The 27,425-nt window shown below is 38.7% G+C and overlaps 2 protein-coding genes across 2 annotated transcripts in view; one reads left to right on the top strand and one right to left on the bottom strand.

The window, feature by feature from the left end:
• Positions 1-53: 53 nt before the first annotated feature.
• Positions 54-11,608, bottom strand: GTPBP6 (GTP binding protein 6 (putative)). Its single transcript, XM_074146690.1, has 10 exons — positions 11,115-11,608; positions 8,365-8,502; positions 7,864-7,934; positions 6,162-6,292; positions 5,361-5,431; positions 4,751-4,909; positions 3,205-3,413; positions 1,646-1,794; positions 1,183-1,335; positions 54-755 (listed from the first exon to the last, which is right to left on the bottom strand). The coding sequence occupies exons 1-10, from the start codon at positions 11,485-11,487 to the stop codon at positions 614-616; spliced, it is 1,596 nt and encodes a 531-aa protein (XP_074002791.1). The 5' UTR covers positions 11,488-11,608; the 3' UTR covers positions 54-613.
• Positions 11,609-12,286: 678 nt separating this feature from the next.
• The window catches only part of LOC141470035 (cohesin subunit SA-2-like), a 58,651-nt gene continuing 43,512 nt past the window's right edge, over positions 12,287-27,425 (top strand). The window contains exons 1-8 of the mRNA XM_074155952.1: positions 12,287-12,330; positions 16,744-16,828; positions 17,434-17,580; positions 19,074-19,170; positions 20,182-20,258; positions 23,374-23,445; positions 25,771-25,975; positions 27,077-27,228. Of these exons, the coding sequence (XP_074012053.1) occupies positions 12,287-12,330; positions 16,744-16,828; positions 17,434-17,580; positions 19,074-19,170; positions 20,182-20,258; positions 23,374-23,445; positions 25,771-25,975; positions 27,077-27,228 (879 nt within the window). The remainder of the gene's footprint in view (positions 12,331-16,743; positions 16,829-17,433; positions 17,581-19,073; positions 19,171-20,181; positions 20,259-23,373; positions 23,446-25,770; positions 25,976-27,076; positions 27,229-27,425) is intronic.

Here is a 27,425-nt window from a genome sequence, read left to right as displayed (position 1 = left end):
CTTTAAGAACTGAGGCATAGTAGGTATTGTGGATAAATTACAGTAGGCGAGAAAACTGTATGAGTAAAAGATGTTCCTGGTTAACTTTATTGCTTAAATTTACAAATCTATGGTTTTTTGCTTCAATGCAGTAACACATGGCAGTTATTTTACTTAAATATGTATTTAAACAGAATGCATGAACCTATCTGTATTATTTATATACAGCCAACAACATTTTGTTCACTAACTTTTGTTTTCCAAGGACCATCTATAATAAATATTATTTTATTCTGAAAAATGGGGTTAAAAACTTTATTTATATGATGTAAGAAACTTTTCTGAAGGTTAATTCAGATGCCATCCAGTGATTTCCATGTGTTTGGGTTCCACAGCCCACAACTGTTTTAATATTAAAAATTTAGTGCTGTCCTTGCACTTGCTGACAGAATGAAGCTCAAAACTCTTACTGTTTCCAAACAGAAGTTTTCTGAAACAAGTCTTCATTTCTCAAAATCCATCAAAAACATCAACTGGGGAAGAAATACTCTTCAACACCCAGGCTAACAGATCATTAACTTTGTTTCACATCTTCTTAATGAAATCACTTTTTTTCCTAGAAAAGGATGCAGTTTCATGGCATAAAAATCTTACTGTTAGGAAAGAGGTTCTTGTATCTGCCAAAAGCAGAATTGCCGATTATCACCTTCACCTTGGCTGTGCCATCTTCAGGAATGACGTCTACTTCCTGAACTGTTGCTTCTTTATAGAGCCAACTGTAAAAGTAAAAGCATATTAGCATCTTAAAGGTATGATATACCGCATAAAATGCAACCTTTGTTTTAGGTCAGCATGTTCCAATCACGGTAATTTAAATCACTTAACTTTTAATTTGCTACTTGCTGTTTGGAAATAGGGTATAATGTTTTCATAAGTCTTTCAAATCAGAAATCTGGCTCTAGGACCAGTGACATGGTCTTTCAGGAAGTATGTTTTATTGTTTTAACACACAGAATTCTGTGAAGGACACTTTCAGAAGCAGACTCTAGGGTATCTAATGGGAATATTTTTTCTCCATAGATAAGAAAATTTTGATAATTATCACTCTAATTCTTAACGCAGATTGAAGTTATGGAAATTTTAAGACATGCATTGGGAGTTTTATATTTCTCCAAGTCCTTCTTACAATTCAAAATTATTTACCTTAGCTGAGGTCCCTCTAAGTTGACATGAAGTGTCAGAATCTTCTTCCCTGTTGCTGTCAAAATTTTTTTCTCTATTTCTTCTTTCAGCTCTTCTAAACCATGCCCACGTAGCGCAGAAATGGCTAAAGCATTTTCTTCAGTGGGTTTATACCTGGAAGGTAACAATTGCTAGCGCATTCCCTCATGAAGATTAGGTTGTGAAAATATTCCAACCACGGGCAACTTAACTGTGTTACTTTATAATAGCACCTTCTTACAGAGGACACTTCTTGTATCACTCAAGTGATTTCTTTTGTAATTAAAAGATAATTAATTCTTTTTAAGACCACAGTTACATATGTAAAACATTGAGAAACACTATTAAATGTATTCAGAACTGTGGGAACTCTTTTCTAGACTAAGAATTAAAAAGCTTCCAGAACATAAGAAATGTTTAAGTACACTTAGCATCTCCTGCTTACCTTTCTATCAAATCCACTTTGTTATGAACTTCTACCATTGAGTCCAATAAATGGCCAGGAAGATTAAGATTCTTCAGAACTGACAGAACAGTTGCCTTCTGGAGGACGGTTTCTGGATGAGTAATATCCCTCACATGAACTATCAGATCCTAGCAAACATCAATATACAAGATAGATAGTTATTTAATGAAACACACCAGTTACAAGTTGCAGAAATTTTAGACTATTTTTGCAGTGCTGATTTGTATAAAATACTTTCCTATCCATTAGATGATACACTGGCAGGTTAACACTGTAAAATGAACTACTAGAACAGCATTAAACCAATACTGGGTTTTGTACCATCATGGAACAAAATCTGTAGCAGCTTAGCCTTTCATTCTGCAGGAGCAGGAATTGCCTCCAACAACCCTGAAACTAACCCTGTTAATCAAGCTAGTTACAGAATTCAAAGTTCAAATAACGATCTAATTTTTCAAAGTCAAGGCTGTGTAACAATAAGGCTTAAAAAAAATACTGGAGAAGAAAAAGAGGGAACTCTAAAAAGGTTTTAGAAGAGTCAAAGCTCAAAAACTGTTTCAAAAATAGATGAAAAAAACCCATGTAACTTGTATTTCTACTTTTACATTCAAAATGCAGAAGATTCTCCTTATTCTTAGCTCCTGAGATATTACTATTGGGCTTCACTTAGAAAGCTTTATACGAAAGTTATCAGTTTCAAATACATACACGGTCACATTTGCCATGATAAAAACCAGGCAACCAAATTCAATATTTGCATTCAAAATGTTTTGTCATCTTAGCTCAAGATACTGCTTCAAACTTCTGAAAAATTACAGAGAAGTAAATTTCTTGCCTTTCACTTAACACTTCAGAATAAGAGACAAATAGGGTAGTTGCCATCAGCTTTTGAAAGTCTATTACTACATAGTGAAGAGTCTAATCCTCAGAAGCATTCCAGCATCCAGCTACCACTGAATCCATTACGATACAGCCTTTGACGATACAGGCTTTTTGTTTAAATGTCTGCATATACGCAGCTTTACACTTTGCTATAACACAGAAAACTAACTTTAATGAGAAAGTGACTGGAAAAGTACATTTATGTTTATTACATGCTGCCTGCATCACATCACAACCACCCACTTTTAGTGCCATAGGAAACCTTAAAGTTAAAAAGAAGATAATTCCTGAGGCTTTATTTCATTTTTGACTTGTAAGAAAACCAGCCTCAACTTATTCTGATGCACTGTTTAGGTTTTCATATGTTTAATAAGCAAAATCTGATTTATCTGGTTTACATAACATAGAGAAGGCCGCATATACTCCAAATAAATCCTTTCTGAAATCTCTTCATATCTATATATTCTGCATAATTTCAAGTGTCAGAAAATTGGCTTATGGTAAGATATTTACCTCATTATCTTAGGAGACTACTACAGTCAGCCAGATACTTTGCTAAGAACAGCATGCCAATTAACTTTGCCTTTTCTGAAGGGGTGAGGATTATCTAAAAGAATATTAATTTGAGTTCTCAATTTTTATCGTGAACTACTTACTGAGTAAGCCACTTCTTCTAATGTAGCTGAAAAGGACTCAACCAGATTATGTGGAAGATCAGTCAGAAACCCAACAGTGTCAACATAAATAACTGCCATATGTGAGGGCAGATAGCCAGCGTGGGCTGTAATATCAAGAGTGGCAAACAGCTGATCTCTGGGCTGAAGTCCTGCTTCACCAGTCAAGGCTTTGATCAAGGTAGTTTTTCCTAATTAAGGAAAAAAAGGACAAGATTTTAATGGCTTGTTTCAAGTAAAAATTTAATTCGCAAGGCTCAGGTGAGTTTTATTGATGTAACATATCTTTTCATATCTATTCAGTAATTTAAATCTAGCCTATGACTAGGTATCTATATGATATTAGGAAATCCAAAGACAGTCTTAACTTTTATAATTTGGAATTGAATTTAAGGCCACGTCTGGAAGGTATGCTACAAAATCACAAGATGACCAAAGACTGAACTGACCTGCGAAGTGAACTTCTCACATTTCTCACCTCTAAGACTATCTGAAGAGCACTGCCAGAATAGCACTAGGAAGCATACATTTATGCACTCCTCAGTGGTTGTTGTCAAATAAAACAATTTAACAGTTACTTGTTATATCCAACAAGGAACAGAAACACTAATAATATGGAGCTTATTAGGTTTATGCTTTTATCGGGCATTTCCTCATGAACATAACACTAGAGACATTTATTTAAACTCAATGAATATTTCACAGAATTTAGTCATTACACTGAAGTGCTCACTATATACCCTAGTTAAAGTATTTCAATTATGTGTACAAAATTGTAATATATATATTTTGTTGAATCTTCAGTTTTAAAACTATGGAAGCATCACATTTAAGAAAAACGTACAGTGTAATCCAAATCTTTGAGTATGTAACTGATAACAAAAGCAGTGCAAGGTAAGTTTGTTTTTTATAAAGCTGTTAAATAAGAAAATAAAATGGTCTTAAGGCACTGTAACCTGGAAACAGTAAATAGACTTTGGACTATACATGTCTTGTGTGTGAATTCACTTGTGTTAGCTATTAAAAAAAAAAAAAAGAAAAAAAACTTTAGCTGTATTTGGAATCTCTTATGAACACACCTCAGAATGAAAAGCTACAATGCTTCTTAAGCATATTTCTCAGATCAACTGCTGCAATTCTCCTGAATTTTCCGCCTACACCTCAAGTGATCTAAAACCCCATGTACTTTTCTCTGCCTATTCTGATCAAGTAAGAAAGATTCATATAAAGGGACAAAAGTAGCACAGTCTTCAGCACTATGTATAAAAATCTTTTTGGCATAAGAGGTGCTAAGCACTTCTCCAAAACATGTCTTCAAGACTGAAAAATTAAAAAAAAAAGAAAATCTACAACAAGCATAATTTGCTTCCTAACTACATCCTAATTGATATATATTCATTACACAATTTAAAAACTAATTAAAAGACAAAGCCTACTCACAGTGAAATGAGATTCTGGCTAGAGTTTCTAATTAAACATTCGACGATGTAAGCTCTTCCATGTTACAATGTCATGAGTTTTGGCTTACCACAGTTAGTATAGCCCATTACTGAGATAATGGGAAACTCGCGTTTTCTGCGCTGAGTTCTAAGTAAAGACCTTTTTCTTCTTAGTTTCTCCAGGGCATTTCTAATTTTAAGTTCTTTTTCTTTCAAGATACGATTCTGTGTCTCCATGAATGTTTCACCTGCAAAATACAAATTAATAATTGGCAGAATAGTCTACAAGAGAAACAGTAAACCAAGTGACGTGCATTTGGAAATCAAGTGAGTTAGCACTAGGGCACATGAAGTTATAAACAACTAAAACTATGTATTCTTGCCTAAGACAGAGTCAGACTGATAAGCAATTATTAAAGCATATGCTAAGCACTCTAGAATAACCATGTACACTTATGATAAACCAACCCCTGTTGCAGCAAGTACTCTGTCCATGGCCACTTAGTGAACCAGTACAGATCAAAACTTTATTATTTAAATTACTTTCCAATAAATTTTTGTACATTCACTTAGTTAGATGCAGAGCACAAACAGTTTTTTCTCCCAGCCTTCTCCAAATAAAATAAGATGCAATTAAATTTATTTCAAGGCTATGGAGAAAAAAGTATCCTCAAATTTATAAGAATATTTAGACTTTACCTGAGCCCATGATGTATCTCGATCCACCTCTCTGCTGATCTAGCTGAGACACCTCATTTTTCAGATTTGACCTGGCAGCGGAGTAACAGTTAATTAGAAGCAATTTTCTTTAATCAAGCTATCCTAAGATGCCTAACAGATGTGAAGCAGTACTGATTATTCTAATACTACAAATAAACCCCCTAAATGACAGAGCTCTAAATAAAGCCTGCCCATGGCAAGAAGCCTGGTGAAAAAAAATCCAGATTTTTCTGGCTCCTCAACTGTGGTTTGAAAAGTCATGCAACTCTCCTAGCAAATTATAATGGCTATTCTGAAATTTCAGAGAGCCAAAGATGCCCCTGATACATCCATGCAACACGAACTTCCACGGAGAAATATTTCAAGGCCATGTAATGTAGAACTGTGGAAAATTCAGATACAAGTTAATGCCTTTAATGTTCCTTGTTCATAGCTTTCCTTATTAAACCCATCAATATTATACATGGGATACATGTATCCAATTCCTACACATTCTTGGAATCCATCTTCTGCATTAGAAAGAACCGGGACCTTTTAATGAGAAATATATTTTGTAAGATTATATATTGAACACTTTCTGGTTTTGCCTGTCAGCACAGCAGAAGCTTAAAACAATGACATCAAAACAAGTATTTCTATGCGCTAATCAATCATTAAGCATACTATGCAAGCAACAGTAGCATTTTTATTTACAGTACAGTATTACCATTTTTGTTACTGTAAAGAAACAGTCACTAAAATAAGTAAGTATCAGTATGTGATTTGCACAGCTCGAGGTACCTGAGAAGTGGAATTTCAGCCAACGCTACTTGAAGTTTTGCTTCTTTGGTCCGGGCATGACAACGAAAAATGTGAAGTACAACCGTGTATCTGTCAAAGACTTTCACACCCCAGGCATCTTCTAGTTCTTTCTTTAGCCATGTAAGACAAAGTAACCTATATGTTTTCTGTCCCCCGCAGTACCAGTAGATCAATTCCTACACAGCACTATAGTTACAGTTAGCTGATGGACACCTGAACTCAGGATCTCAGGGTTCCATTTCAATGTATGGGTAATGATTATGAGCATGCAAAGGTAAAATTTGGTTGACCATGAAGAAGGATGAAAAAGAGAGTTTATAAGGTAGAACTTTATGTCTAGGCCCATCAAGTTTAGTGAGAATCCTTCCCTTGACTTTAATGGATTCTGAAAACCTCAGAATCAAGAATCACAGTGGTTAAGCCCTTGCAAAAAATAATTATGAAATGCTGGTACAGGAAAGGATAGGGAAAACATAGGAAAAGAAAAAAAAGATTATCGAAAATGAAAAAAAAAATTAGAGAGAAAAGCAGGAAAATTATTTCATAACAAGCTTTTCATGGCATACTTAAAAAAATCCCAACCAACCAAAAACCCCAAACTTGCTCTAATTCAGCAAAAGACACTTAAAGTACGCAGTAGTTCCCCTCTGTTGTCTCTAAAATCCAGAATGCTTGTGTTTTATACATGTTCTCAAACACTTTCTTGAATCAACCCTGTTAAATTGCTCTTAAGATCTAGATTTGCGAGAAGAAATTTTTTTTTTTTTTTTTTTTTTAGCAAACCTAGTACTGAAAGTACACTATAAATTAGGGAATAAAATCTACAAAAGTGAAATGAAACATTTTCAACTTCCATTTCATCAATAAATTGAAGTGCTCAAGAAATCTATCTGTTAGAGATATTTACCATCTCTGTTCATTTTATAATCAGGGAAAGCATTCAAAACTACCAGCAAAGCACTAACGTCTGCTTGCGGAGTTTGCATGTGCTTTACACCCTGCATGATGCTGTACATGCAAAAAACCAAAAAGGCATTTATTTCTGTTTGCCTAAGCGTTTCAAAGAGCATCTACAGTTCATGCACCAGTTGTTTTACTCCCAGTGTTAAAAAAAAAAAAAAAAAAAGTGAAGCATGCTCCTCCTCTCAATGCAATCCATGCATTTAAGATACAGTTTCTTTTTAAGGCTTAGGAATCAAAGTTTAAATATTTGAAACGTTCAAATATAAGCTTGCTCTGAATTTACACTTCACATTCAAAATACAATACAGCATCCACAGAACTATAGAAAAATAAATACACTATCCATATAGGTATAGAAACTTCTGCATATAGCTAGTCCAAAATGTTGACATTCTTCGTAACCAAAGCTGTGTTATCACCTCCGTTTTGTGAAAAAGACCTTGAGTAACTTTTTCAACATTTTAAGTAGAGCCAGGGGCAAAGGCAGGAGCAGAGTCTATACTAAATGGCTATTAGGCTGCTGGAAAATTTCATGCATGAGAGCTGCAAACACATATATCAACTAGACATATGTAATATGCAATTTGAACAAAACTCAGTCCAGGTGGGTTCATATATTACCATTTGCAAATTCAGAGTCATAACTGACCCTACTTCTCATAACATGAATAGCTTCTGAACAATAGTGATGTAAAGAACATGATTTGATATTAATTACCTTTGTTAGTGAAGATATTCTTTCCACATTCAAGAAGACAGCTGTCACATGGGGCAATTTTTTAATCTTTTCTAAAAGATGGATAACCATTACAAAATAGTGTTAAATGTCAATTCTCTTTTTAAAAATATACTGAATATAAAACCATTTTGCACTGAGCAGAGAGCTCGTAAAAAATCAAATGGCATCATATTCCTTGTTCACAGAACAGTTGTATTTGCACTAATTTAGTACTATGTCAAGAACAGCTGCCAGCTTCACTTATGTCAATCACATAAACGAAGGGATTAAGTTGTCTCACATTTTCAGTGAGCATGGGTTATTTCTATTCCTGTGTTGCTTTTGTAACCTTAAAAAAATTCTTTGAAGTTTGTTTGCTAACCTGTATGATGGATAAACAAAGTTCTCTCTCTCTTCAGCTTTCATATCTATCCTTAAACAGTTCAGCTGCAGAAGTCTTCCATTTAGAATGATGCAGTGCTGAAAAATCTCAGTCCTTACCTGTCAAAGCCTGAAAGTTTCCTTTGCCAAAAACAAGCTTCTTGTCAGGATTTTTTGTAGGGATAATTATTTTATCCAAAACTGTCCAGTTCGGAAGGGTATCTGCAAGAGCAATGGCCTCAGCAATCTGTAATTCAGCTTTAAGAACAAAAAAAAAAAAAAAAAAAAAGGAGAGAGATTATAATTATAATTTTATCAACATAACTTTGCTCAGATTTCCAATAATTACATAACTACAGTACATACATGAACATGGAAAGACTAAGCTACACCAAAATTCTATTAGGGTATATATTTTAACCAGTAATGCACGGAGCAAAATGTCTTTTCTTGCTAATCAGGATAATCAGAAAAATTAAACTTTTAGTTTGATGCAATTTTAGCATACAAAGCATCTTTCTGCCAGTACAAATTATTTCTGTAGTTGTTGATTTAGAATAATTTTTAATGGTATTGTCAGCAAAGAAATTACCAAGCTTTTTGCCTCAACAAGTGAAATTAATAACTACTTGGAAAATAAACTGTTATTCCAGATGAGCACAAAACCACATGATTAATTCCTCAGTGTTTTGCGGCAATATTTAAAGCATTACTAATATGACATATCCTGCTGCCAACTTCATTGGTACTTATTCATAAAGGACCTGCACTGATTTATGACTTCCTAAAACCAGCAGATTCCAGTCCTGTATTCTGGTTCATTAGTCACTTTTTTTCTAAAAAAAAAAAAAAAACATCTACATGGCAAACACTAATTTCTGAGGACTTTGTGAAATCATGAAGACTCCATGGGTATATCAGATCAGTAGATCCAGTTTTGATTTGCCAAATGAGATTAAGATCCCCTTTTCATAAACAGATTTGTCAAGTTTCTCTAGAGAGCAAAATGTAATTGGTATATTAAATAGGTTACCTTGGTCCAAAAAGGTAATATAATTTTAAAGATAACCATGATCCTCTTTCTCCTCATATTGTTAGCATTCCTTGTAGAACGCACAGATTTCCTGTTGTGCTTGTGGTGTTTCAACAATCATTCCAAAACATTTGTTCAGACTTCAGGCTCTTCATCTGGAGGGCCTAAATAAATGGAAAGGGATGACTGCTATTCTTCTGCACGTCTAGACAGAAAGGTGCCTTTGTATTTATTTTTTTTTTCAGATGTAAAATGGGAATGCTTATGTAAATTCTGATAAGATTACAAATTCTATTCTGCAAAGTGAGAATTTGTTATAATTAGCAGGTTCACTGCGTAATAAACTTGAATACAAGGAGGGGTATCATATATAAATTGACATATATATGTATATATATAAAAACTAACTTCCAAATCGCTTAATCCTTTCTATAACAACCATGTAATTAGCAAAGCATTTGGAGAAATGACATCAGGCCAAGTTGATCATATATCTTAAGCATGCATGATATTATATGAATATATATGTATTAGCTAGCTACAAGGATTTCTGAGGGAACTCTAAGAATAGCAATGCTAATTTAGGTCCTTATAAAGGAATCATTGGCAATTGCTTCCCTAAGTAGAATCATATAATCATCTAGGTTGGAACGGACCTTTCAGATCGTCGAGTTCAACCATCAACGTAACACTGCGAAAACCACCACTAAACCGTGTCCCTCAGCACCATGTCTACCCGTCTTTTAAATAACTTCAGGGATGATGATTTAACCCCTTCCCTGGGCAGCCTGATCCAATGCTTGATAACTCTTTCGGTGAAGAGTTTTTTCCTAATATCCAATCTAAACCTCCCCTGGTGCAACTTCAGGCCATTTCCTCTTGTCCCATCACTTGTTACTTGGAAGAAGAGACCACACAACCTCCTTCCATGTAGTTATAGGGAGCGATAAGATTTCCCCTCAGCTTCCTTTTCTCAAGGCTAAACAACCCCAGTTCGAGACCCCTCACCAGCTTCATTGCTCTTCTCTGGACATGCTCCAGCACCTCAGTGTGTTTCTTGTTGCGAGAGGCCCCGAACTGGACACAGTACTTGAGGTGGGGCCTCACCAGCGCTGAGTAGAGGGGGATGATCACTTCCCTAGTCTTGCTGGCCACATTATTTTTGATACAAGCCAGGATCTTGGCCTTCTTGGCCACCTGGGCACACTGCTGGCTCATATTCAGCCTTCTGTCGACCAATAAATACCCCCAGATCCTTTTTCGTGCAGCAGGTTTCTAGCTGCCCGGCAGAGAAGTAACTACAGAAAAGTACTCCATGAGAGAACTTCACTACACAAGACCTCATCTTTACCTCACTCCTGCGGACAGGAGAGTATTCCTGCTCTTCAGCAGACTTCTGGGTAAGCCTAAGGCTGAAGGACTCCCGCCTGCCTGGCCAGGCAGCACGGTTGAATGCTGAAGGATATTAACATTTGGCTAATTAAGGGGGAAACCAGGCTCTTTCCTCAAGCGACTTGCACACTCTAGGGACCGAGTTGTTTTGGTGCCCAAGACCCAAAGTTCTCGTGATTTACAAGTTAAAGCACCGATCTGCAGTCACTGACAGCGCATTGTCAGGGAAGAAAACACCGACCTAACACCTTTTATCGACTTTTACAGCTAATACTTCGCAGTTTTACTGCTGTAACTACAGGTCTACTCCGCGTTCCCAGCACTAACCCCCTCAAAGCATTCCTTTTTTCCGCGGCAGGCACTGGCTCGGCTGGCTGGTGAGCCCCGTGAGGGGTTAACTGGCCCGACCCCCGCCATCAGAGCCCCCCCCACCGTCCCCACGCACCCGTGGTGAGCGGCGACTTCTTCGGGCCCCACTTGACAGCCGGCTGCACCACGGCCAGGCGCTGCGCGCCGAGTCCCAAGGCCAGCGGAGGGGGGCCCAGCAGCTCCTCCACGTCTTCCTCCTCCACGTCTTCCTCATCATCATCCTCTTCTTCTTCATCCCCGCCGGCTCCCGCCACCTCCTTCCACCGACCTCCGCCGCCCGCCCGCGGGGGCTCGCCCCTACCGGGCGGCCGCTGAGGCGCCCGCAGGCCAAGGGCAGCGCTGAGCGGGCGGACAGAGGACGGCCCACAGCCGCAGCGGGCCGTGCCGAGAGCCGCCGCCGCCCGCCGGCAGCACAGCAAGAGCGACTGCAAGAGTCGGCCGGGCCCCATCACCGCCACCTCCCCCAAGGGCAGTAGCGGGGAGGGACCGTTGTGAACCGCGTCCTTCCGCTCTCGCCCCCGCCGCTACGGAAGCCCCACGGCACCGGCGCCCCGCCCACCCACCGGCCGTGGGGCACGTGACGGCGGTCTCCAGCCTCTGATAGGCCGGGCGCCTCCCCTGAGGGCCGGCCGTGATTGACGGCGGGCCGCAGCCGCGGGTCCGGGCCTGGGGAGCGCCTCCCCGGCGGCAGGTGAGCGGCAGGGCCCTGTCCCGCTCCTTTCCTCCTCACGCTGCTGCTTGGGCCGCGGTCCGCCGCTGTGCCTTTGTGTGCAAGGGTGGGCGAGGGTCCCCCGCGTCCAGGGCCGGCCCGCCGCCCGTTACGTCTCCTCAGGGCGGTGGTGATGCCTCTGAGGCAGCCTGCCGGGCGGAGCGGGGGTCGGCCTGAGGGGGCTGGAGGGTCAGGTAAGCCGCCCAGGTGGCTCGGTACCCACCGGCTGGCCAGGGCTCCCGCTAGGTGCAGCGCTCCCGTCTCCGAATTCTCCTCTTTCAATTAATTTCTTTCTCTCGAAGTCACATCCCATTCTGCGACTTCGTTTTGCAGGGGGCTTTGTGACTTAATTTTAGGGGAACCACCTAGAACTAACTCTTTCTGTTTTCTTTTTTCCTGACAGCTGTTGACTGCTATTTTGCCTTTAAGACACGAAGCTTCGTTAAATGTTTGGCGCTGCCGATCCTGTTGAAGTTTCCTCCTAAGCGGCGCTGGTCCTGTTAGCTTGCTGCCTGCGCTGCTGAAATGATGTAGCGGAAATGATAGCCGAGCCCAACGCAGCCAGTAACCTTCCCAGCCAAAAGTAAGGCCTGGTGCAGGTTGTCTGTAAAACTTGTTGGTAAATTCGGGTGCTGTCCCTTGATTTTGTGCCCTGTGGATAGCGGGGTGGTCTACAATGTGCCATTTTGGGTGGGAGGGAAGAAATAAGGGATTTGCTGTGCCCTGTGTCTTATTACTAATGTCTCTGTTTTATTCCCTTTTATGTATTGCTTAGCATCTTCTTGATGTAGTGTTTTATGCTGATTGACAGGAACCTTGGCCTTACAAGCTTTTTTGTGCCTTATTCACTACAGTGCAAATGAATCTACTTTGAAAAAAATAATAAGTAGATTCATAGTCAACATGTGTGTTCATTTCCGTGGTAAATTTGGGGATGCTGAGAGGGAAGACTGCGAAGTAATTTGTAGTCTCCCTATGCTGGCGATGAGGGGGGCATTACTTCTCTACAGCTATCTTTGTCAGGGATGCGTCAGGTCTTCTGCCTTTCATAATGTATGTTTTCAGCCATCAGTTGAGGTGATCTATAAACCAAATGTATTTGTATCACTACTTACAGAATGGTATTTGGAAGTAGAAAGAGCAGACATAAATAAATTTAAAGCACTTGGGCATATCTTATCCAGTTTCAAAGAGTGAAGTTGCTTAGATGTCCAGCGTTGCATGCTTTGGACTTGTTGCAGCCCAACCTTTGCTGATCCTGTCATCTTCTGAGCAAGTCTGCTCCAGGTCTTTTGCTTCATTAAGCTCTATGGAAAGCTGAGAGATGTATTCCTCATAGTCCATGATGACAGTTAATATAGCTTCCCATGTATTCTTTCCAGTATGTTTTATCTGAAGCCAGCTTCTTAGCTTCAGAAGTGTCAGGAAGGCACTTGGCAATTTTTTAGCTAAGCTTCTTATGTTGCTTCTAAAAGATGAAGCAGTTGTATTGAAATCTATAAATATCAAAATCTACAGGTAGGATTCTACCAGTAACAAATTAATTCTCCCTTTTACACAGCTAAAGGAATGTGTTATGTCTTTGTTAAAGATGTAGCTTTCTTTTTAAGTGTGAGTCTCTAAATCTGCTCCAAGTATTTATGGAGATGAGAAAGCTGAACTCAGAAATTCTCACAATAATATTGTTTGAGGACTAGCTGAAGGATTTTGCTTCCTCCCTACTTCAAGTGTTTTTATCTTATCAGTAGTACTTCAAGTGCTAGTGAAAGGGCCATATTGTGGCAGGAATGCGAGGTTAAAATAAGTCTGTGAGCCATGTGTAACAGGTTACAAGCTTGAAAATTAGGGTCAGGAAGGAATGGAATTCTGCCTATGCTTTCCTACTGATTGCTGATGGAAACAAAGTAAATGGCTGAGAACTGTTTCTTATCGGTGCATGAGACAGTGAATTTAGGTATGCAATAGCGCTGGGTATGGTATAGACTAATAGAGGGGAGCCAAAACCAAAAAAAATCTGGTTCAAAATTTGTTAAGCCTACTGTTGCAGTCCCATATTTGAAAAAATGTTAAATGCAGTTATGTATAGGGATCGCTGCAGAAGTGATCACTTGTCATCCTCAGCTAGGTACAGTGGTTCCTGTTTTGCTCAATAAGATAAGAGGGTGTCTTAATTCTTTTAATAGTTTCTTCAACAGAAAGTTGAAGTTGTGCTAATAAGAAGTCCATTAAAATATCTCATTTAATTTTTAAGTGGTTTCATGAGGTTCAGTTTCTAGGCTCTGGTCTAATGCCTGCAAATGTTTAAGTACCTGCCTTATGAATAGCCTTAATGGAAACGTCAAACATCAGTATTAAAAGGAGAGAAAAAAACCCCAAAAAACCAACCAAACAAAACAAACAAACAAACAAAAAAACCAGAGAAAAGAGAAACTTGAGTATTACTAGTATCTGGATTTAAAAGATCTCTACTTCTGCGTAGGTTGTCTGTTCTAGCACAGTGCTTCCTGTGGCATTGCTATATGCTGTGGTGCACTGATAACCAAATCAATTCAGAAAATCAGTGGCTTATTAGTACTTAGTGCTTAGTTACATTTGTTGACTGTTTAAGACAGATGTTTAGTGCATGTGTGAAAGTTACTCTAGCTGCTTTCATCACCAAGATGTTGTTTTACTTGGCGTTGTTAGCCCAACATGAGGAAGCTGTAGATCAACAGTCTTCTCATTCTTGCAGGTTTTGCTGAGCTTTGGTAGGCATGCTGATTCATATACCAGGCATTCACTTACTTTGTTGACCCCCTTTTGCTACAGGTACATTTTGCTTGGCATAAGCTGACAAGCCAGTAGATACCATCTGTAGTGCCATCCTTCAGGATGTTCCTGGGAAAGAGACACGAGTTAAAGCTTCAAATGGTATTCTAGACAGAGATATTAAAAGCAGTACATGATCAAACAAGTACTTGACTGAACTGTCCTGCAGCAGTTCTGATTTTTTTCCCATTATTTAAATGTTTTAATTCAACTTGGACTCAATTGTAGTCCCTGTAATCAAATGCAATGCATTTATTTTCATTATAGGATGGAGTAACTTGCTAAATAGTACATGCAAACAGTTCAGGAACATTGTGAGTGTGTTGAGCGTTATGTTGAAGTATAGTGCAGAAACAGGTAGCACATGTTACCACAATGTTGGCTGGCATCTCAGTTGTAGTTCTGGTGAAACAGTGCAAGTAAGAACATGTTAGTCCAACCCCATAATGATGCTTTCTGCTTTGAAATGAAGAGTGAAAGGATTTAATCATGTAGGAGGAGCAGCTCCTTGACAAACATGTTTGGATTCTTTTTGTTTATTTGTGGTCTGTAGAAGAATCTGGGAAAAGCTAACTGGCATCAGAAAAGCAATACATATTGCTATCTCTTGCTGCTTGTTCTTTTCAACTAGGAAGTCTCTGGTGGTGCTTGAGATGCTTAATCTCTGTGGCTTGCAGTTACAAATCAAAGACGATATTTGAAAGCTTTTGCAAACTATTGCTTATAGCATGCTGACTCAGTTGGGAACTATACTTCATCCCTTTCTTTTCTATAACATGCAGATGTCCACACAGCTGATGTAAGAATTGGTTCATCCTGAGCTATTGTCTTGGCTTCCATCTCTGAAACACTGTGGTACATGTTGAACTTTTCCATGACAGTGTTAATTGAATTTAACTTTCACGGGACTTTTCTCTATAGGGAAGTTAAGCATTTGCACAATTTAGAAATTTGGTATGTTTTAATAGAATTTTATAGTTATATAGATTTTTGTAGGAGTCTTTAGAAGTCTAATTCTACATCACTTACGGTGAAGTGTCCCAAGAAATTCAAAAAATAAACAGAGATGTGTTTAAATGAAAACTGTCTGCTCTCACTAACAAAATAACATCAGGACCTTGGTCCTGCAGTTGATGCTGTTCAGCCTCAGGATATGTTTCAGTCAGACTTTGCCTCTGCAGAGCAGTCTTGGGAAGAACAGCAATAGTGGTTACGTGACATTGATAAACCTAGCTGGAATCGAGCTGGCTCTGTGTCCATAGCACAGTTAGTTCTCCATCTGGGTTAGCCAACACTGGATATTGGAGAGCTGACTATATCTGAAAGTGTAAGACACTCTTCTCTTCTTTGTAAAGTGGTCACTTGTGATATGTTGCATATCACGAAAGCAAAAGTAACTGTGCACTCTCATATTTACTTTCTTTTTGTGCCTTCTTATAGTACAAGTCAACTGGCTTCATGTCCTGGCCACTGTAGTTTAAAAGGAGGCCGTAGCAGCCAGCCACCAGTACTGGACCTGCTGCACAAGTGGGATCCAGCTCGTCTGCTCAAACACGACCTTTGGCAAAGCATATTGTTAGCGTTGGGAATGATGAAAAGTGGCATGATTTCATTGCAGATAAATGTATGACTTCAGATCTCCCAGAAGGTGCATCTTTATTTATAAAATTATTCCTCCATTACGCTAGCAATGACTTGCAAATGGAATTTCTTATGTGTCTTTTATTCTTCAGCATGTTTTATAGACAAAGTAAAACAGTTTCTTCCTCTCATTTTAAATTGTAGACCCATCAAATGTTGTTACCTTGTTTTGTTCAGAGCAACCACGAAGTGAATGTGTACTTGTGTTACTGGTTCATGGTGCAAAGCTCTTAAGTCAACAAAGGCTGCCTTAAGTCAACATCAGCTTTCTGTTTCGTTTACTTACTTTCTACTTCCTTGATATCTTTGATAGTTTTGCTAGTTTTCTAATTATCTGTATATCTTACAGGAAATCTCATAGTTTGAAAGAGCCCCCAAATTTCTGTTGTACATTTAGCTGTTTGGTTTTTAGTGACAAAATGACATAACTTCCAAACAATTCATTAAAAATAATAAAATACATATATATGTTTTTATTTTCTTCTCTTGTTTGTTCTGAAGTGTGTAGTTCTGTGATCTCACTGTTAACCCCTTCAACATGTTTCAGAGAGAATGCCGTCCATGATGAGACCGTGCCTGAGTCTGCTGTGCAGAATGGCAGCTGTGTGAGAAATGGCAACCTCAGAACACCAGTAAGTTGATTTAATTTTTTAAATTATGGAATTTATGTTCTCTCTCATTCAATTGTAACAAAATTGAGAATTATATTAAAAAAAAAAAAAATCGCAATACAGTGGAGAGTCACTGGATAAAGCTTGACCCCCAATTTCCATTGGCATCAGAGCCTCAATAATGGCTTTTGAACAGTCAGTTCATTTCAGTGTGTGTTCTTCCTTAACTGTGCATTGTGTGCAGCTGGTGTTACTTTGCAGGTTGTGTGTTTACCCTGTGAGTAAAAAAGATGTAGAAGAGCTTCTGTGCTTGCTGACTATTCTTTAGAAATTATAGCTGCTGCTGAAAAATGCCTTCTGGGTAGAACACAACTGTTCAGAAGCTGTTAATGCCTTCCTGTGCTTATGACTAGTTGTTGAGAAAAGAATTCGAACTAGATAAATTCTAGTATGGTCATGTTTGATAAGGCTTTATCAGTGTCCTTGAAGCTTAAAAGTTAGCACCCTGGGGAAATCATTACAATGAGAGTAAAATAAGCTTGTTCTTAGGGGATAATTCATGTATCTGTGAATGACTGTTACGTGTTGCATTTTCTCATGTACTTTGTTCGCTTGGTTTGTTTCAGAGAGAGAAACGGAAGGTCCGAGAACAGTGTGAAAACGTAAGGAGAAACTCTTCCAGTAGCAGAAGAGTGAGCCAGCTGCAGAATGGCGAAGTGGTTGAGGCAGTCACGTTGTTTGAAGTGGTTAGCATGGGGAAGCAGGCCATGCAGGTATTTCTAGCTCTGAATTCTGAGTGGAGTTGATGGAGGAAAGACAGATAAATGGTGGTCATTTCACTTATTTATACTCTGAAGCATTGAAATTTTGTCTGGTTTTGGTACAGGTGGGGAAGAAATATGTTTGATTGAAAAACTGTTATGAGCATGGCTCTCAAAAAGAATGCATCTTCAAGAAATTGGTGAAAAAGTAGCTGTCAGATATTTAAAAAGAGGAAGGAAGTACGTACCTAAACCAGTCTTCCTTAAGCAATGTCTGAACATGCTAAAAGGGAATTATTTTAAAAAATACAGTAAAGGTTCATCACTAGAAAACTTTGATTGTTCAAGATTCTGAAAATCAGGCCTTTTTTTTCCTTTTTCTGGGAGCTTAGCTTTTGGTATTTTTCTTGTACCTCTATTCCAATGCAGTTTGACTGCAGTTTGCATAATCAGGTTCCCTGTGCATCTATATACTTAGGAACTTTCTTCAGTGTGAGGAAGCCCACTTCCTCATACTCTGTGAGCATATGTGTATATTATGTTTGTATATGTGTATGAGGGATTAAAATCTGGAGCCCCCAATATTTTTATACAGGTTTATGTCTCCAGTACGTAGTGTCTGTAAGCAAAGTGTGTGTGTGTGCACACATGAAAAGTACATTTTTATTTTGGATGCGAGACCTTGTTTTTCCAAGATGTTTGTGTGGATGGACTTTTGCCATGCTATGGCTCTGTTAACTTCAGTAGAGCTCCCTGAGAGCTCAGCTTCTGCTCTGCAAAGCATGATGTGAAGGGCTTGGAAAGGCAGCAGCTTGAGTCCAGGCTGTTGCTACTAGAATTCATTAGGCCGGTGTGGCACTACAGGTGGGTTGAAGCCTGGATGGCTTGTCCCAAGAGGCCTGTGTCACATACAGGCTGTAGGCTGGACTACCCTAGAAATGAAATTTGGAGTTGGTTTTTTTTTTTTTGCTTAAGTGTAGTATGTGAACTGTTTCAGCCTTCTGCACAAACTAGATACAAGAGAAGAAGAACTCCCAGGGACAATTGCTAATATTAATTACATATTAATTATTAGATGGTGCAGACGTTAAATATGGTGGGGTTTTTTGGGGGTGTTGTGATTTGTTTTTTTTTTGTTTAAATGAAAATGTTGCCTCAGTGCTGGCAAGAAATCATGAGGATGATGTGTGGTTTTTTTTTTTTTTTTGTATGTTAAATTTATTAAAGCTGTTCTTATGTTCCCTGTTAACAGGGAGCTAAGTGTCTGTGAATGGCAGCATTGCCTAGAGCCATTGAATGAGCAGTTCAAGACCTAATTTTGGCCCAGAAGGAACCTTTTGCATGCACTATTAGAAATGGAACAAAGTGGTGTGGAGTTTATTCTCACTTTTATAATTTAATGGAGATGGAACAATGTTAGTTTGTGTCTTTATTCTGGATGTCCTCGGTGGAGTGCAGCGTGCTGTGTTCAGCTCCTGACTAATGAGTTTCTTTTATTGTTCTAGTCTGTAGTAGATGACTGGGTGGAAGCTTATAAACAAGACAGGAATGTGGCACTTTTAGATCTGATCAACTTCTTCATTCAGTGTTCAGGCTGTCAAGGTAATTTACCCTCTTATTAGCCCTTTCCATTGTCTGTGGGTGAGAGTAATCTGAAGTGTGCTTTCTAAAATGGATTTTTTTCTCTCCAGTAAATCATGTACTTAAAATCTTTACTGTTTGTTAAGACAAACTCCAGATGGGCAGAACTAACAGCAAAGAATGTTGCTGGTTAAATTCTTTGACTCTGTGTTTACAGCATACCAGCTCTTGGAGTTGTATTTGAACATGGTTTGCAAGGTCAGGGTTGCGAAGTGGCATGTCTCATCACTTTGCAGAATCCCCACATAGGGAAGATGGCTTTGATGACCATTCTAAATAAAATCCAGTGTTTCCGTTGCTATTTGTTTTGTAATTTCTTAGTATCTTTTGTGTTGCTAGTATCTTTGTTTGAAAATAAACAACTAGCAAATTAAGCTCCCTGCTTTGGTGGCTAGGAGAGCAATCTCTTGCCTCATTGTAGTTACTTTTATCAGGGGGTTGTGAAGCTGTCTTGTTTCATAACAAACTTTGAGACACAGTGACTTCTTGGGACAGTTTGCTAGTGAAATGCTTCAGGATGTTAAGTAAGAGTTATAAGAAGACTATTCTGTTAGCTTGAAACTTCTGAGGGTATTTAAGCAGCTAGAATGTACCTTTTTACACTCAAGGTTTTTTCCAGGTCTTTGAGTAATGTGCCTTCTCTTATGGAAAATCTTTGGTGGTCTTATACTAGTAGCGGACAAAATTTTAGTAAATCCTTGAAGTAAATGAATGGACAGAGAAATAGCCATGCCAGAGAACAAAGGGCAGATTTCTCTACTGTGGATTTCAGTTCTTGTTCATCAGTATTTTCTACTATAAATGAATTTGTGTCTCCCTATATATATGTTGCCCATACTAGTGTAAACAGAGATAAAACAGAGTTGCCCTTTCTTGTTGTTTCTAAATTTTAAATAAAGTCCTTACTGTGGTTTGGAATTGATTAATGTAATACAGTTGTTGGTAGTTCTTTTTAAAACATTACTTTTCTAGGCATGGTAACAGCAGAAATGTTTCAAAGTTTGCAGAAGAAGGATGTCATGCAAAAAATGACAGAGACCTTTGATGAGGTAGGCACAAGTTTGGTTTTGCATGTCTTTTTTATATAAACAATAGGCTTTACCTTAATAGCCAACCTGGGCAGAGTTCCTGCTGCTTATCAGGAGCTGTGTCCCATTTCCTTAATTTAGGAAAATAATCTTGTTTTTCATAATAGAAAGTTGGTGTTGTAATGACTCATTTTAGCAGCAGCAGGATATTTTTTTAGTAAGTCACTTTTATTTTCAGAGTTTTATTAGGGCTATCTAACTGCAGTCTTCCTGAACCTGTCTTTCTGCTAGGAGTTCTTTTGATAGTGACTTTATAGAGATAAATATAACCTGGCATTGCAGCAGGTAAACCGTTCCTTTGGTATTTGGATGAAAGGTCTTTTTAAAAATACTGTTGTGGATTACTGATGAGCTAATTCAAAGATATTTTTTAGCTGATATTTTTATTTTAATCTTTGTCAGTAAAACAGAAGGTAATGTGATTTTTTTTTTTATAACTGTATTATGTCATATGAAAGGTGAAAAAATGCATTTCTGATTTTTAGATAATTGTCAAAACAATAGTGAATATCTCATTTCTTAAAGATTCCTAAGAGTGTATAGCTTTACAATACTGTTTCTCTGTTTGACTGCTCCTTGGCTAATTATGCCAACATCAAATTTTCTGCAGCACTCTCACAGTTGCTTCTGTGCCTTTTTTCTATATTTGCCACCTCTGAATTGATTTGTCAAGCAGCAGCCATCAGCCTTGCTTTAATTGAGCATCTCTCAAAGACGAGCTGCTGTAGAAATTCCCACAGAGGATGAATTTGCCAACATGGTTTTCTTCGTTTTAGAAGTATAGTAGCACTTGGGCTAATTTTTGACAGAAGTGATCCGATACGTGTCTGGCCATATGAATTAGTAATCTGGCACTTCTTTCCCAACTAAATTAGCCCTGAATAGCGCTCACGATAGGGTAGGTGCTGTGGAAGGTAGGAAGATGTGATTGTTATCATCAGCCTGGATGTGTTACAGCTGTGTAACCTTTTCACCTGTCCTGGTGGGCAAAAAGGGTGATTCTACGGTTGCCTTAGAAGCTGTATTCTGCGTGCTATAAAAAAAACCTAACTTTTTTTTGGGGCATTATTTTGACATGCTACTTTAGTGAAGGAAGTGATAATCTCTTTGTTAGATACTCTGTGTCTCTGTATTTTTTCTTTTTCTGTAATTCTAAATCCAGTCAATTCTGACGTTCTTGGCCTGTTTTTAGATAAATGGACTCTAAAAAACCTCCTAAAATGATTTATACAGAATTAAGTATTTTTAAAGACTATAGGCTGACACAGGCAGGACATGGGAACAACCACAAAAACCGTGGATGAAATACGAAGAGTATATTTAATCTCGATACCTCATGAACTGGGGGATCTCCAAAGCAGCACCCAGGCAGAGGCACATAAACCGGAACGCAGGCACCATGGAGCTCGGTCCTTGCTAGAGAGTTTTTCGTTGTTAGCGAAAGAGTCCTTGCTAGTGAGAGAGTTCAAACCTCCTGTTTTCGCCTGTATATCAGGGATTCAAGCAGGTGTAATTTTCCACTGTGCTTTGATCTTTCCGACAGCAGGGCAGGAATCTCAAGTTTGTTCAATAAGGTGCCTCTGAGTCCATCACAGGCCTGTGTTATCTAAGTGCAGATGTTCTACTTATCAAGCACACAAGACTAAACAACAATTAGTGTGATGTATGTGTTTTTCGACACCTTCAGCTGCAAGTCACTTGAGCACATTTACAATCCTCCTTGACAATCTTCTGTTACTTTCCCACAAAGACAGTATCTCTCTGCTTGTTTAATTGGTATGTTATGACTAGTATTAAGCCAGTGTTAATATAGGGAAAAAAAAAGTGTGTGAAGCAACCATTTTTATGTCAACTGCAGTTATTAGGAGATTGAAAAAATGCTTGAGGATTAAACCAATCTCTCTTAAAGCAGAACTATGATAAGAGTAAGAGCAAAGTAGTTTGTTATTTTCAAGTGAATTGTTTCTTCTGTGTGTGTTTTTTTTTTTTTTTGCACCTAGTTCTGTCTCATCTTTTTCATAAATAAGATGGAAACGTAACTTAATCACTAAGTTAGCTGAGAAGTAGTGCTATATAGGACTACTGCGATTTCAAAAATATGAACTCTGCTCATACTAGTGAGACCACATCTGGAGTGCTGAGTCAAGTTCTGGGCTTTCCAGTACAAGAGAGATGGATTTACTGGAGCGAATCCAGCAAAAGGCCACAAAGACTGTTAATGATCTTTCATATGAGGAGAGGCTGAGAGAGCTGCGGCTAGTCAATCTGGAAAAAAAGCAGCTCAGGTCTCATCCATGTGTTAAAAAAACCCAACAAACCAACACAAACCCCCCAAAATCCCAAGAAACCCCCCCTATTCTCTTTCTCTCTTCTGCTTTTCTTCCTGTATGTGGCATTTTATTTCTTTATTTCTTGCAGCAGTTCTTTTTTCTTTTGTAGGTTTCCTTCCCTCTCCCATTTTGTTGCTGAAATGTTTAGCAACAGAAGAGTTAAGTTTCATGCATAACTATACAGCCAGATGGGGATAGGAATACTTGTTGTGCTTCGCTGAGCCTATTAGAGCTGTAGATTTCATGCCTTTTGTCTTGGAATAATTGCAGAGTTGAGGAAACATCTCTGAATCAAGTCATACTAGTGCTGAAAAAAATTCTCCATAATTTGAACAGCTCAGAGTGATTTGCTAGAGTTTAGATGTTTTACAGTACCTAGTTACTAAATTTTGGAAAGGGATATATACTTAGACTTATTGGGGTGGCATACCTTAGAATTAATGAGGATTATACCTTGTGTATGTTTGTTTATACATTTTAAAACCAAGTTGTCTCGTAGCAAGCAAACTCAAGTTTCATATAAAAGTGTGTTTTTCTTCTATAGTTGCTTATAAATGTAATTAACAGGATGAGAAGGGATTAGATTTTGTTTAATGCATTGGATTTTATGAGCCACATGTAATACAAACGTCTTAAGTTTTAATAGGCTTTTAAACATGATGTGTAGTTTGTGATATTTTTGTCTTTATGAATTAACTGTGCCATTTCATCAAAAAGCTCTTAAAATTTTGTCTCATGCACTACAGGAAACTGGGTTGCAGTACAAGAAATTCGTGGCCTATCCTTGGATCCTGACGGTTACTTGGCCGGTGGACATGGTAAGGCTCTTTTGTAGTTCCCTGCAACTGTAGTGTAACATTTTCTGTGGCTGTATTTCCTGTTTCTGGTGTAGGCAAATATATCGGAAGTAGTCATCTTAAACTCCACATTAGTGAATAATCAAGCACTCCTGAGGGTCTGCCTCATCAGCTCTGTTTTAGACCTCTAGTTTGGATTAATGCACTCAGGCTTTCGATGTACCTGTTTCTTGCTGTTGATTTTAAAGGGAGGTGAAGGTGACTTGCTGAATTGGGTGTGATGAATTGCTCCTATAGCATTTTGAACAGACTGGTGGATGTCAAGTTGCAGTGGTATTCAAGAGTGTTCCACATCTCTCCCAGCAAGCTCTGCACACATGTGTGCATGCACGCAGGCACACATGTGTTTGCACGCGGAGTCTCGGCAGGTAGATTTGTTCAAAGGCTTGTTATGCCAAAACCTTCTCTTGCAAACATAAATGTTTGATTGAAAGAATATTTTGAGAATGGAAACAGCTTTTCTGTAATGCCTCTTCCTATAAAAGAGTTTCAGCATTGTGGGCAATTATCGTAGCTCCTTGTTGGCACTTCACTTTGATTTTTCCTCTCTTTCCATAGACTGTATGAAGGAAAGAAACATTTCCAGGATGAATCAAAGCAAGAGCCTCAGTTGAGTGATTTGAATGGTTCTCTGGAAGAACCTGTGTTAAGTGCCTAATCTGACTTGGTTTCTGGAAATAGAGTTGCTTCTCTCTACTGGGTATGGAGGGAATCTAAGCAAATACCAAGTTAGGTGCCTAAATTTAGAGTGGTGTGCCCTTTGAGCTGCCTTTATATTTACACTATGCATATTACTGTTAAACACTATCCCAGTATGATATACGTGGACAGTAGAAATGCTTTTAAAAAGTGAGATGTCTTTCTGTATTTGTGCTGCTTTTCAGATTGAGGAGTAAGCTACTGTGATCAAGTAGGTACTTCTTGAAGGTTGTAGGTTCTCTTTCTACTGTCTATGTCATGATCAAAAAGCATGTAATGGGGCCTGCTGGGGACTTTCTGTCTTGGTGCTTGCTACTGCTCTTAGGCTCAGAACTGACTCTTGCAACCTGGTCACAAGCATATCCCAACTTTCTAATGTGCTTTGGGTTGCAGACATCCCAGAGATCAGTCTGTGCTTGTGTATAGTTTTCAAGGAAGCAGTGGATCCTGTGGTTTGGAAACAAAGTTAAAAGAGAAGAGCATAAAATCCACTTTGTAAGTACAGAAGGCTATTCTGGGTGTGAACCTGCGTGTTAGAATACCTCTGAGAAGGTGACAGACGAGCTGAGTAGTGGCCTGCCTTCAGGGTGATGTTTGGAATTCCCTGGCTCCATTCACACCTGGAAACTATCAGGATGCAAATTAATATTCAGAGCCATTCCTGGGATCTGGGAGGTGCAAATGAAATAAATGTTCACATTGCCTGATGTTGGCATCTACAAAGTCTTCCTAGCATGCCTCTCACATGAGGCACACCACTTGGTGTGAGAAGTTGTTTGAACCGCCATCTGTCTGCTTTCTTCCTGGCAGTATCAACTGTGCTGTGAACACTCTCGTGACTTTATTGTAACTTGCTTTTTGAAAATGTCAAAGGTACTGCCTACTTACAGTTTCTGTGGAGGTTTTTGAAGACTTAGGTGCTGGTGGTATAGGTGAGTGACTCAGTATTTGCCATTAAGCTGTAGCCTGATAAACTTGTTAAGCTGGAAGTGCTGCTGAGGAAAATGGTCCCATCCTGCCCTACACCACAGTTGTTTATTTTCACTTCTGCAGCGTCAGATCTTTTGTTTAAGACACATTTGTGTAATTACATGCTGAACCATCATGGGGAACTGATACCACTGCAAAACAATTTGGCAAACTAGCTGTTCGCTTTCAGCCACTTCAGTGTCCTCCTGGATTTGACCATGCACTTGCAGGAACAGGAGGGATGGAGAAGTGGGGAAGCACTGCTACCTGGGAAGAAGAGACCAGGAGTGCTCATGGTTTATGTCAGTGAGAGTTATTTATGGTGCTGCAGCTTCATGTACCGTCTCCCACCTCTCCGTTCTCAGCTACCTCACATGCATTGCTTTCAGGTGTGAGCTATCATGACAGTGTAGCTCTAATGAGGCTAGTCTGTCGTTGCTTGTAACCTAGTTGCATATCCCTACTTTCGAGTAATGACCATGAACAAAGTTATTGGGGAGCTGAGGTGAAGCCAACTGTCAGCAAAAATCTCCCTGATGCTCAGCGGGAGAGATGTAAATGGTGTGCACAAACACAACTAATTAGTGTGTTTTCTGTTGGCTCTTCTTTTTTGTGCAGGACAATGAGGACTACCCGCTGATCAGAACAGGACCCTATTGGAAGAAGTTCAAGGCCAATTTCTGTGAATTTATTGCAGTGCTTGTCCAACAGTGCCAGTGCAGCATCCTGTATGATAGCTACTTGATGGACACCATCATCTCGCTGCTTACAGGCTTAGCTGACTCCATGGTCAGAGCATTTAGACATACAAGCACTTTGGCAGGTAAAATAACTCACAGAATTGCCGTAGATCATGAGTTTTGTTGACTTGCATACTAAAAAAACTGCTCAAAATGTAAAAGTTCTCTTTACTGGAGCAGTTGTTCTCTTATGCATTGACAGTGCCTTCCTCCTAATCTATGTTACTCTAATATAAATAATTTGTTCCCATGTGTATCTGAATGGAATTTGGATGCTTTATGTATTATAGGTCTAGACCATTCTTTTCTTTTTAAAGAAAATTTCTTTAATGTCTAGTATGAATAATTTTAGAATTATGCTGTGTTCTGATTCTTCTTTTTTTTTTTCAGTAACTGATTTTTCACAGTTTTCTATTTTCCTCCCTCCACTAATAAATGTGATGAGGTTACATTAAATGCTTCACTTATGAAAGCTTCCTTGAGAGAGCTGTTCTTGTGGCACCTGTGCTAAAAAGAACATTGCTTGTAACACTTTTTTTTTTTCATGCAGCATGATGATACCAAACCTAGTAGTTTGGTTTTCTTTTCCTAAAGCCTGTAAATACCCTGTCTGCCATGCAAAGAATTTTTGAAGTATAATTTGTTCTAAAGCATACCATTGGCTTTGAAGGCTCAAAAAACCCATTTGAAATCTATGCAAACCAGCATCTAGTGATCCTAAAGAAACACGAATTTTTGTCAACTCAAGTAAAATGTTAAAATTCCCAGTCTTTTATGGACCAGCTTCACTGTTTTTTTTTTTTTACATTTGTTTATTTTTTGTGGGGGGGAAGACGTATGTGTGCTTAAAATCATCTGTTCCACAACTCTAGATTCTTTTGCAGAAAAATTAAAATTATATAAAATAAGAAGAGAGTTGTCCAGTAAATTACATCTCTGACTAGACCTCTGGACAAAAGTTGTAAATTGCCAGTAATATCTCCAAATTTTCCTTTTTTGATCATTGTCTGCCTTTAAAATAAACGCTATACTTTAAAATAAATTACTGTAATCTAGTGATGTTCATATGTTGGATAATAAACTGGATTTGGCTAACCATATCCTTTTTGTGCTAAAGTGGTGAATGTATTTATGCTGTGTATTTCTAAGCTGGGCTAACTATGTTGGGTTTGTTTCCTTTTTAGCAATGAAACTTCTGACAGCAGTTGTAAGCATACACCTGAACCTTGATGTCAACAAGCACAATGCTCAAAGATTATATGAGGTGGAAAAGAAGAGGATAAGTGGCAAGAGGACCAATTATAGACTTGACCAGCTAGAGAGAAAAAGGAAAGAGGTTAGGCAGGTGTCCTCTATGGGAGATGTGTGAAGAAGTAAAAAGAGGGATTGCTGACAGCTTGCTTTTGGGTTACTGCAGTTCTTTGAGGTTTATGTTTTTACCTAATGCATGGTGCAGAGTGGGCATGACTGGCTAGATTGAGAGGTAGAAAAATGATTAAGGTAATAACTGACCTATGTACTGTTAACTTGTGA

Source organism: Numenius arquata, chromosome 1, assembly GCF_964106895.1.
Source record: "Numenius arquata chromosome 1, bNumArq3.hap1.1, whole genome shotgun sequence".
NCBI classification, from domain to species: Eukaryota; Metazoa; Chordata; class Aves; order Charadriiformes; family Scolopacidae; genus Numenius; species Numenius arquata.
This window is presented reverse-complemented; position numbering and strand designations above follow the sequence as displayed.